Source organism: Agelaius tricolor, unplaced genomic scaffold, assembly GCF_023055355.1.
Source record: "Agelaius tricolor isolate 1412-34295 unplaced genomic scaffold, bAgeTri1.0.p SCAF_1, whole genome shotgun sequence".
Taxonomy (NCBI): Eukaryota; Metazoa; Chordata; class Aves; order Passeriformes; family Icteridae; genus Agelaius; species Agelaius tricolor.
Genome location: NW_027269261.1, coordinates 7,396,034 through 7,408,501, shown reverse-complemented (window position 1 = coordinate 7,408,501; position 12,468 = coordinate 7,396,034). Strand labels below are relative to the sequence as shown.

Sequence of the window (12,468 nt, the reverse complement as noted above, 5' to 3'; positions counted from 1 at the left end):
AAAGCATATCATCGTAGATTTTTAAAATTTCATTTTCTTATTACAGCTACTTTTAGAATGCATCATGAATACTTACAAGAACTTCATAATCTGGGACTGTGTGTGTTCCAAGACCTGCCCTGTCAAAAGTCACTCTGTAGGTGGCATTAAGAGTGTCTACAGCATCTATTTGTCCAGTGAACAGACCATCGTGGACACCTCGCAAACGGGCTGAAAAAAACAACAGGAGCACCAAGAAACCAAACATTACAATGCTATGATACAAATAACAAAACCAGATTTATTACATCTTTTGCAAGTAATTCTTTATATGTATACTTTAAGGCCATATATTAAATGGAACAAAAAAAAAAACAAAACAGCAAATCCAGAAAAAAAGTATGTAATAGAAATATTACCAAATTTGTGAGAAAACTTAAGTTTGAAGGTTAAATATTTCCCAAATCTAATCCTTAGCACTACACTTATGTCTAAGAAACTCCCACTGTTTCATACCCTGTACCTTCTGACAGACAGATTTTGCAGGCAAAAGTCAATTTCCAGATGATTTTGCACAGCACTTCTCTCTGAATCCCTCCTCTGATGACTGCATATTTAGCAAAATAAAGTGTGGAAGGCAGGTCCTTCCACAGTGGAAGGATACAGGTCTAGGAGAGTGAGGAGAGGCAGTGTGGTGCACTTCTGCTCTTCAGAAAGAGCTAAGGGCAGTGGTGTTCAACACAAAAAATGCAATGAACAGTCATGGCTTGAATAGGAGATGCTGAAGTGAAAAGCACCTGGACCAAAATCAGACAGGAGGGAGGAATTCAAATTTTCATAAAACTAGGAAAAACTTGTGGAATGTTTTCAATAATATTCCTTCCTCAGTTATGTGGAAGGTTTCTTAGCAAGGCAATGTCATGTTCAGCATACACATCCAACTACACTGCAATACCAATTGTATATCTGTTTCAAAACAGGTAGTTTTCTATTTATGGAAAAATAAAGTTCCAGTTTATATTAGGTCAGATTTGAAACTCAGACAATACTCAGAATTTTAAAATTAAGCATCTCCCTCTCTCCAAAAAGGTGATACACTAGACATGTAAGAAATCCTACAATTTGAACAGCAGAAATAATAAGTCATACTAAGTTTGTACCTCAAAACCTTATCAGTGTTTTAAAAATAACACCTAATCTTCACAAGTACCTTCTCAGTGAACTAACAAAAACCATATAATTTTGATGTTTTACATTTATTATAATTATGTGCACTAAGTGGATTATGACTTACTAAAATCTTTACAAAATACACTTGGCTGCTTATTTTGTTTGTTTTTAAGAAATTACCTGTAACTTTTGTTCCTATTACAAGTGGTAATGGAATTTCTTCTGGAAGATCTTTGAACTGTGAAAGATCTGCAACTTTCCGCTGCTGCAAAAGTCTGATTTTCTGTCGTTTCTGTTTTAATGCTGACCTCTCTTCCTCAAAGAATGCAGAGGAACACCTGTAATTTCATTAGATAAAATATATGTTATACTTAAATTCATCACTCAAAACGTATATGTGAAGGCACATCAAATAAATAGGCACAGTTTAAAAAATCACTGTGAGAAAATGAAAAAGCTTGGGATGATGTGTTCAAGAGAAAAAAAAAATCTTGTTTAATGCACTTAGACAAGCTTACTCCTCAGAATTCTCACCCTTAAAATAAGAGTCTATTTTAAAATAATACTCAGGAATAGTAGCTGTTGCAGTGGTATGTCTAAAGAGCACAACTTTTTAGGATTTTTTCTGCTTATAGGGATCCATCTAGGGTCACAACAAAGCTAAAGGTGGCCCCAGTCTGCTCTGGATGCCAGTTCAATGCACTGAGGAGGGTGTCCTGTGAGTGCCCTGGCTGCCAGCACTCACTGACACACAGGAGATCCCTTTCACATCTGCTCATTAGCTCAATTAAGCTGAGTATGACAGGGCACCAGACTCAGCACATAAAAGGGCCCTTCTCTGTCTCATCTCCTTGCACCTGTGCAAAGCACAGCTCAGCCCCAAAATCTCTGATGAACTGTTCTGAGATTGATCATAGTAAAAGTTTATTTGATCTTGGGCTACTGTGTAAAAATCAGATCATCTGTAGTAGTTCCCTTCCCCATTTTTGGGGTAGGGCTGTTCTTAAAATGCAATCTAAAAGATGGAAAACTCACTCCTAAAGTGCTTAGTTTGTATTAATTTTCATTTCTAACCTACTGAATAGGCAAGATTCATGAGGGAGATAAGCAAAAAGACATTAAGGACTCAATCCTATCTTTCATTCCTTACTAAAAAAAGTTTCTTCATTCTCATGTCAATGAAACAAGTAATTTTAAAAAGGTGCACAAATGTTATTTTAAGTCTGCTTGATTGCAGAAAGTTATTTGATAAATAATTTTCCACCCTTGTTAATTGCTTTACTGCAGTCAAATGCAGATTAAACATTTTCTGTCGAACTCATACAGTTATATATTGATTACTGATCAATAAATTCTATTTTATCAAGTTATTTTAGAAGACATTGTCAACTCTGCTGATGCCTCCCTCTACTACACTACAAATTATTTTCTGACTTAAATCCCTTCAAGATATTCCTCACTCATCTCCAACCTAGTACTACTAAGAAGTCAGCTTCTTTTTCCAAATCTGCTTCTACTACTCTCCTACTATATGCTGAAACAAACATTCTTAGGTTTTCTTCTGTACACCCCTCACTGGGAGAGTTCCACAAAGCCCTTTCACTCTTCTCCACGATTTCTCTTCCTGGCATTGTGCACAAGAAGACTGTGAGCACAAAGGTGCCAGGATGCTGAGACCATTTTGTTTCACACTGACCAGCACTTTCACACTCTATATGCACACATCACTTGCCTTTTATCTTATACATGTTTTCTAAGTTATATGGGGCATAGGCCACCTGTTTTCTCCCAGTGTCAGCACAATGAGATCCTAGTCCTAAGCAAGACATGGGAGGAAAACATAAGCAAGAATGAACTGCAGCTGTGAGGTACTTTTGTCATGTAATGCAGAAATGCACTGCACTGAAGGCTGCCATATGAGGCTTTCCAACCACTATCAGTACAAAAATCACCACTTTGTATAGTCCAGTTTTTGTATAGCCTAGAAATTCTGTTGTAGACTGAGGCTGTAGGTGTGTGTCCCACTCACCAGTTTAGCACTGAAGAGCAGAATGTGTTTACCTGGAATTATGTACTGTTCCAGTGGTCCTCTTAGGAAATTAAAATATCTGGAAAGGGATGTGGCAGACATAGAGAGGGATAGTGGTTGGGAAACTTAGGAAGAGTTTACTTGGATATTCTCATTTATTGATGCTATTGGCTTCATATTTACTACTGTGGGGGGAACAGGTGTGAAATAATGCTTGCAGTGGGCTGTGGATATCAAGCTGCAAAATGCAGGTCAGAGCTTTTCAACTCCATTGAGGAGAAGAATGGCTAACCACAGTGAGACAACAAAACAGGCAAAAAAAGAAAAAAAGCAATACAGACTTTGTATTAGTCCCTCTAATAATGTCCAGGGTCTTGCACTAGGAACAGCAAATATCACCTGATGTTTTTTGACTTGTGGTCTTAGAAATACAAATTCAAATGCTGATATACTAATCCCTGACCTTGGAAGGTCCCTACAACAGCAATACTGTTTTACTGATAGCTCAGATGGTCTTAAAAAGTCTCTGTCCCAAATGATGTAACTATGGATGAAGAAAATATTTGCAATATATTTCTGGCTTCTGTTAAAGGAAACCTCCAACCCAGCATTCCCCAAATGCATTTAATAAAGGTTATCTTCATGCCATCCTATGAAAAAATGAAGATTAAAACTATGGTACAGATCAAAATTGAAAACTCATTAGTTTTCTGTAGAGACTTCTTAAGAGGTTGAACATTCTTCTCAGTTTTTACCTTGCTTGTGAGAATTTGAACTAACAGGAATCACCACCATCATGTAGTGGCAGGGCAAGCAGATCTAAGCTCAATTCATCTCCACTGCTGTTTTACAAGCCAAATTAAGTTTACACAGAGCACACAAAACTAACTATTACCTCTTCCTTTTCCTGGAGCATATCTTTCCCCACAGTCTACAGGAATCTTACAAGCTTTGCAGGCTCTCATGAAGAATACTGCTGTGCCAATCAAACACACTGTTGATGTGTGATAGGACATTTAAGGTAGCAGCAGACATAAGAAAATACTACAATATATTTACACAAAACAAAAAAAAAAGGTGACAACCATGTGCATAACCATCACAGAGACACTATTATCCCCTGCCATCAACACTGTGGCTGCAAAACGTCTTAATTATTTATTTTTAGTACCTTATGGGGAGATATCAGTGTTGACATGGTATACAGCTTGGCTCCATATGATGAGGACAGAGAAAAGAAATTTTTAACAGAATGGTAAAATAAAAAAATCTTTGCTCTAGAGGTAGATTAAAATCATCTTGAAAAAGCATTTAAATGATTTAGGATAATTCAAAGTATTTTAAAACTAAGGCCAAAGAACACTCTTGACATCTTGAAAGAGAATACCATCATTTAAAAAAAAAATACTGGTATAGAAATAAAAAGCAAGCAGGAATGCTTATTTTATGTTGCTGTAAAGCAGTAACTCAAAGTTTGCATTAACGAACAATCAGACTCTTCATGCAGTCAAATGCTTCTACTTCAGAATTCAGATAAAACAATTTCCTACCTATTTAGACCTTTGCTTCCTTTGGCATGAGTCTCTCTTTTTTAAAAAAATAACTATGATAGCTGAACAAAAAAAAAAAAACCCAAATCAAACCCAAAACCACTCTCCCCATGGCTTAAAAAAATAAAAGCAAAAAACCAACCCAAAGAACCCCTGAAAAACAAAAGGAAATTTGCAACCCACCAGGTTGGATGGGGTTTTGCAATCTGATGTAGACAAGGTTCCTGCCCAGGGCAGCCCCTGACCCCAGCCCCTGCTGGAACCAGACAATCTTTAAGGTCCCTTCCAACCCAAACCATTCCAAGACTCTGAAGTTTAACCAATGGTCCACCAGACTGCTGAATGAGGCAAGCTGAGCTTTTAGAGAGGTAACACTTTTGGCAAAAGTCAAATGAGAAATTGATGACTTAACCTCCAAATACACCATTTCTTTCTCAGTAGGAAGCATGACAACAAAGGAATGAAAAGCAAAGTTAAGCTCAAATTACAGGAACATCTTTCCTAGAGGAGCTATTTTCAAACTGGTTCTGCTGTCTTCCCTTGACTGACAATTTTTACTTCTGTTGTTTGCAGGTACAGAAGATGAAATGGTTTCCATCATGCAAAACACAACCTGACTCAGTGATCTATGACGAAATATATTCAGTGAATATATTCAGAAATATATTCCATATTTTCCATATGAAGAAATTGATTCAGTGCCTTAGTGTTTGCATTTACAGAAATAAAAGGCTGATTAATTTACGAAACACTACTTATACAATGATAGGATGGTCAAATTTGGAAAGACCTCTGGAGGTTATCTACTCCAAGCCCTCCAGCACAATGACCTCCAGGAGGCTTCCCAGAACCACATCCAGAGGGCCTTGGAGTACATCTTAGGATGGAGATTCTACCACCTCACCTGTGCCTGTTCTCTCTTTTCCTGTCTCCAGATAATGCTGAAAAAAACTCCTGGCCCTGTCTTCTCTATACCTTCCCTTCAATTATTTATGTACAAAATGAGATCCTCCCTTTAGCCTTCTCTAGGCTAAATTGTGTAGGTTTTGTGAAAAGGCTGAGCTTAATCAGAGGGTTTAAGAATTAAAAATTCTAAAATAGAAAAAACCCTATGTCCTTCATTAAATTCTAGCTTTTTCTCTACAATGGACAATACTTTATGGGTGACTTCATTTCTTCTCTGTCTTGACAGACACTCTAAGAAAAGCTGAGGATCTATAAAATGGTTTAAAAAATAATAAAATAAATGAGGTGAAAATGTACACTCTTTTTCCCCAAGAAGAGCTGGTTATAGATAGAAGAAAAAACCTCAGTGAAAAATTGGCCAACTCTTCCATGCCAGGAAGCACTGCAGTACAGAAGACACAATAACAACTTTAACACATCAGTTAAAGCTTGGACATTTAATTATCTGGAGTGGGAAGAGAACATTTCAAGCATAGGCTCATGAAAACTACATGGACATATGCATTTAAGGAATAGGGTGTGTGAGGGAGAGAGGTGCTCAAAGAACACCTCAATACAATGAGTTTTACTCCTCTGAAGATATTGTTTTGTTCTACTATTTGAATGCAAATTTTTTTAAAAGGAATAATTTCAGTAACATCAAAATTACATGTAAGTAATAGCTGAAAGAAAAGAAAGAAATATTACCTCCGTGGTTTTCCCATTAATCGCCTGATTTTCCCCCATTCTACTCTTGTCAATTTTCTGGTTTTCAAAGTTGGAAAAGATTCTTTCAGGCATATACAGAAATCATTATCTCCTTCAAATAGTGGCCTGTTGAAACATAATTGTAGTCCTGTGTTAACCACACTAAGTAAACTTTTGTCACAAGATTCCAAAAAACATCCATCATCAGAAACACATTAAAAATATTAATATAAATTAGTCACATGAACAAGACACTTCTATTCAAAGAACAATTTTAATTCAGAAAAAACAAAATCAGAAAGTTTCCAGGACTATTGTTCTTTGACTCTTCTTACCACTGACATTTAAAAATGCTCCTTTCTTAGGTTCTACAGAGAAATACACATAATTCATCCTGCTCTATAATGGATAAAAAGGCACCAAATGAAACTTCAGCAGAGTCAGCTCAGTGTCATGAGGATACTGCAACACACTGAAGGAAACCAGAGAGTGAAATATTGAGAATAAAGGGAAGGACAATATGGTACTGAGAATCAGACAGACAGTACCTTTTTTCATCAATTCATTCAATTGTAACTCAGGTTCTTAACAGAAGTTTCCAAAATACAGGAAATTGAACCAACTCATCATTCTCTACAGCTGTACAGGTGAGACTTCTATTGTATCACCCCATGAGTGCATGGTGAAGCACAGGATCAGTGTGAGAGAAGTGACAGTTCAGAGAACAGACCTGCACAACTGAGGAATTTCTCTCTGATGCTATGACCCACCTCTATCTCTGTTTTATGACTGCCTTTTTTCTTTGTAGCACCACATCCTTCCTAGGCTGAGGAGACAAGGGAGCAGCAGCAGATATGCCCATCTAATAGAAGGTTAATCATGAAAGACTCTGTGCAACTGAAATAGATCCCTCCTGGCAAGAACAAAAGGAGAACTGCATCCTAGAGAAAGCTGCTTTTCTCCACTCTGTGCAGGGCACTGGGGTTTGGAGGGGAATGTACCCCAGCACAGAACAAAGAGGACCTTGGAAGCAACACTGCTTTCAACTGAGTGTCTGGGGTGGCAGGAGAGAGGAAAGGTGCACAGATATAAGGAAACCCAGGCAAGAATAGAACAGAATAGTTTTGCAGTAGGAGGATCTGCAGCTGCAGCACAAAGTGAAAAGGAAAACAAAAAGAATGAGCAACGAGGCTCAGGAAACAGACACAGAAGGGTATACAACAGTATCATTTTATCCATATTTACTGTTGCTAACATAAGATATCTATATAAAGAATAACTACTTAGCTTGGGCGTTTGGGTTGTTGGTTTTTTTTGTTTTTGTTGGTGCCTTTTTTTTTTTTTTTTTTTTTGAGAAAGATAATCTATATTTGATTATTCTTACTAACTCTTGTCCTTAAGCAGGCAAACTCTAAGATTGGATTGGAAGCTCTGGAAAATGGTGGAAGCAAATCACAGGTGCATCTGCTTCTGAGGGCCTGTGATCACTGTGGTAGTAAGTAGCACTTCAGAAGTCTCTGGAGACCCAAAATCAATGGGACTTCACAGAAAACAGTCCACTGCAGTAGTATAAAGAGAATTCAACTGAATCAGCTTCAATAATCTAATAACCACAGGTGACAGTTGTAGAAATAAAAATGTTTCAAAAACTTACAGCAGACATGGCATTTTATCTGATTATTTCAATTTTGGATGCAATAATTTGATTAAAATATTCAGAGATTTGTACAGTGAGCCATATTTTGTCAGGTGACAGCTCTATGATTTAAACTTTTTTAAGCTTCTCATTAAGCCTGGATCATATCACTCCCAAAAAGATGTATCAAAGTTTTCCTTCCAAAGATATGCAGTCTCTTAGTAAACTATGTTATAATATCTTAATATCTTATGAGCATTACAAGCTGTATTTGATTTGCAAGTAAAGGTTTTGGCAGAGGGGGGGCTTGGCAGAGGTAACTTCTTTGAGAAGCTGCTGGAAGCTTCTCCCATATCCCACAGAACCAACACCAGCTGGTTCCAAGGCAGACCCACCCTTGGCCAAGGCTGAACCCACCAGTGATGGTGGTTGTGCCTATGAAATAATGCAGTTAGGAAGGGGAAAAAGCCCTGTGCCACTGCAGCAGGACAGAGCTGCAGGAGTATCTGAGAGAAACAGCTCTGCAGCCACCCAGCCAAGGTCAGGGAAGGAGGTGCTCCAGGCACCAGAGCACAGATTGCTCTGCAGACCAGGGTGAAGCAGCTGTGTCCTCACAGCCCATGGAGGGCCCCATGTTGGAGCAGGTGGATGCCCAAAGGAGGGTGTGGCAGAAAAAATTTTCAGCAGAAAGATTATGTAAAAAGTAGAAAAGTAAGGAGAAATAGAACAATGGTCTGTGTATTAACACTTGTCTAGAATAACTACCTAAGCTGCAGAAAAGTATGTCTAGCAAGATACTAGGAAGTTTTAAGCTTAATAATGGAGCTCTGTGCATTGTGTTTTAAGGCTTACAAGCAGGTATTGTATTCCAAATAAGCAAGCATTGTTTTAGCCAAAGCTATGTGTGCTTATAGTGGTTGGATAGAACTACTGTCAATGTGCTTTTGCTTTCTGTGATTGGTCAAAAAACTTATAAAGTGAGTTGTAACAATAAGTTCTTTGCTGCCTGGGATGTGAGCTGCTGGCATCTTCCCATTGTCATAATCATGTAATGAGACTGATGCTGGAAAATAAAACAGCTCAAGGCACGTTCCCAGCAGCCCCATCCCGTTTGTGATTTGTACAGAGCCCCTGGTTGGTGATATTATCCTACTTTGATTTGATTGGCAATAAACTAAACTAATTTCCCAAAGTTGAGACTGTTTTTCCCATGACAGTAAGTGGTGTGGTCTCTCCCTGTGCTCATCTCATCCTTTGACCCTTTTGTCACATTTTCTCTCCTGTATACAACTGAGGAGTGACAGAGCAGCTTTGATGAGCACCTGGTCTAGCCAAGGAGAACCCACCACACCTGCACACATGGGTAACTATCAAAGAGGATTTCAGAATTACCTGCTAAACTCAAATTCTAGTCTGCTGATAGACCTACAGCTTCGTAGACAATTCTTTAAGAATAAACTAAAAGCTCTTGGTCTGTTGCAAAAATCATTATTAAAAATGTCACATATTAAAATTACTCCTAGAAATAAGCAGGGTTGGGGTTATTAATTTTTTTCATGTCATTGGGGAAGAAGCATGAAAAGACTAATTCTTTCAAAGGAATTAAATCCTAGAGATGATGAATGTAAAGCTAACTAAAACGGACATGAAATTTTTCCACATCTGATGAATATATGCCAAAATGTTTTTCTGTTGCTATGACTGCCTTCTCAGTTAAAGAAAAAAAAAAGCTACAGCAATTGTGATCAAAATAGGAAGGAAAAACAGTAATTATTTTGTTTGCACATTCTGGAAAATAATGCTTAACTCTGAAGCCATTCTTTAGAATATTAAATACTTGTGTTGCATCTATTAGTCAAACAGTGTAGATTTTAATATTCCATTGATCAATAATGTTTTTTACATTTTAGAAATGAAATTATTTATTTTAAACAAATCACACCATTTTGACAGTGGCATTAAGAGAACAAGTGCCAAAAACTCTGAGGCACAAACTGCAGAAACAGTCCAGGAAATACATTATGAGATCCAAGCAAGATGCTGATATCTGGACAAGAGTTGAACAATCACAGCCTGAAGTTCTGTTAGTGATCACAATAAAAACAGGATGATGGGGAAAAAATATTTAATACCAACATTTACACCTTTTAGGAAAGCAGCACTTTATGAAGAAGCAGTGTCCTTCCTATCTCCTCTGTATAGCACTGATGCAAGGGTTCAGAAAAGTCTAAGTGTTCTGATATCTTTGTGTTTCAGATGCTAAAAGCATTATGAATTTAATCTGGTATCTGGTAGAGGCAGAGGTGATAAAAAGAAAACTACATCCATGAAGGCAGGCTTTCTATAGAAGACTTTCTAAAGTTGGTAGTTGCAAAGAACCAAGAGCACATACATTGCTCATTAGAAAAAACACCCACCACCACCACCAAACCAAGTAGCTTTCCATAACTAGTAATTTAAGAAGAAATTGGAGTATCTAAGCAATATATGGAACTATGCAGCTGAACTTTAGAAAATTACATGTTTCTACACTAATAAGAGATAATGATATAAACCAAACATACTTATCTATATTTGAATAGAACCATTCATATATGCACCACTTGTGAGCTTTGGGCAGCTTGAGCAGGTTCCGAAGCCGTAAACCAATCTTCTGGGACACCTTCTTTTCTGGTGTGGACATTGTGGTACTAAACTTCTATGCAGTGGAAAAAAAAACACCAAACAGTTAAATAGAATCTAATATTTTTCATTTCTCAAATAAACCAGATTTTCCTGATAAAAGTCTGCACATGTTGTTTCATAGAAATGTTCTTCTTACAGATCTATAACAACCCTTACTGCATTATATCAGCAATGCAATCAAACAGAACAGACAGCAAATTTTAACAGGATCAATACCATTATCTCTATACAAAGCTCTTCTAACAGGAACATTTTCCAGCACTGAAAACTACATTATTGGTAACAACAGCATGGCACCAAAATAGATTTGGCCTTCAAAACTCTAATGCCTCACTGACTGTCTCAGGTGAGCATAACTGGTGTTGCAGCTCAGATGACAGCAACAGCACCTGCCTGATTTGCACTAGGACTTCTACTCTTGCTCACCCTTCTTTAAGCTGAGGATGAAGCTAGGACAGGAATGTAACACAGGCAAAGCTTTGAGCACAGTGTCTGCTTAGAAAACTGCAAGTGAAACGAGCAATCAAGTTTTAACTACATTTAAAAGCTATTTGATAAATCATGGAAAAGACATTGTCTTAGATTGCTTGCATAATAGAGAGACCCATGCTTAAACAAATCCATAAAAAAAAAAAATCTGTAATTTTGTTCTAAGGATGGCTGTCTTAGCTGACAGAAAGAACAACTTTTCTGCAAAAAATAACAGCTTTTTGAGACTATAGGTTTAACAGGGTCCCCATGCCATTATCAATTGTTATCCTTCCCCAAACATTCAAAGTATTTTGGACTTTATAATAGGCAATAATAATTGGATAAAGCATAAGGTAGGCACCTTGTTGGCTGCTGCTGGCCTAGATACAAGCCCCTTTCTCCCACTGCAACTCCAGGAAACAAAGCCTGGTGGGACAGCAAGATCTGTGAACTACAACAGCTGCAGTCCCTGCAGCAAATATTTATCTGGCAATCATTGGACCTCCAGAATCAGACATTTAAGGAAAAAACAACTGGGTTTAGAACATTACCAAGTCTTTCTACTCTTAAGAAATCATGGTAATGAAGAGAAATGACATGGTTCTAACCTCTGGCAGAACAGACCCAGCTAAATTGTGAGTGCCAAGCTTTTCACATCAGACTGCACAGCTCAGAAGGCAAATCAGAGCAGAACTCAAACAGTACTTTTACAGTGAGGTAAATTCAGCCTCAGAAGGTGATGGCACAGAGAAGTGACAAAGGTACTACAGAGCCAACTCACTAAGAGATGTTCCCCTTTCTATCATAACAAATAAAGGCTGACAAATGACAGCTGCTTTTTTTGTGCTATATCAAGGAGTGGACAAACAAGAGGATGGAAAAACAAGTTCTTTGAACTGAGAACTTTAGCATTACAGGATCAAGAAGGTAAAGCTGGCCATGAACACAGTTAGGTTACAAATCTAGAGCAAATCCCTAACTTGTTGGGATATGTTAAATTCTATAGCAGCCTTCTCAGTTACATAATCAGTGCAAAAAACTTGAGCAGTTTTAAACTGAATCTGAACAAATAAATTTATGCTGACTACAGGAGATGGTTGTTTGCAGGAACATGATGGGCACTGAGTCTGGAATCCTTTCTAGCTCTGTGTGTTCGTGCTCAAGATCACAAAGAACAGGTACTCCCATAAACAAAACCAGGGGTAAGAAAGAAAAATGTTAATCTGTTTTGAATTGTGGCTTACTTCTAACAACAGTTTTGCTCATAAGAAGATTCATAAACAGAAAATGCATCT

At 37.6% G+C, this 12,468-nt stretch overlaps 1 protein-coding gene across 1 annotated transcript in view; it reads right to left on the bottom strand.

Annotated features, from left to right (window-relative positions):
- Window positions 1-12,468, bottom strand: part of LIN9 (lin-9 DREAM MuvB core complex component) — a 39,341-nt gene that overhangs the window by 13,362 nt on the left and 13,511 nt on the right. The window contains exons 5-8 of the mRNA XM_071421710.1: window positions 10,582-10,715; window positions 6,382-6,507; window positions 1,330-1,487; window positions 77-210 (exon numbers count right to left, since the gene is read on the bottom strand). Coding sequence (XP_071277811.1) covers window positions 77-210; window positions 1,330-1,487; window positions 6,382-6,507; window positions 10,582-10,715 — 552 coding nt within the window. The remainder of the gene's footprint in view (window positions 1-76; window positions 211-1,329; window positions 1,488-6,381; window positions 6,508-10,581; window positions 10,716-12,468) is intronic.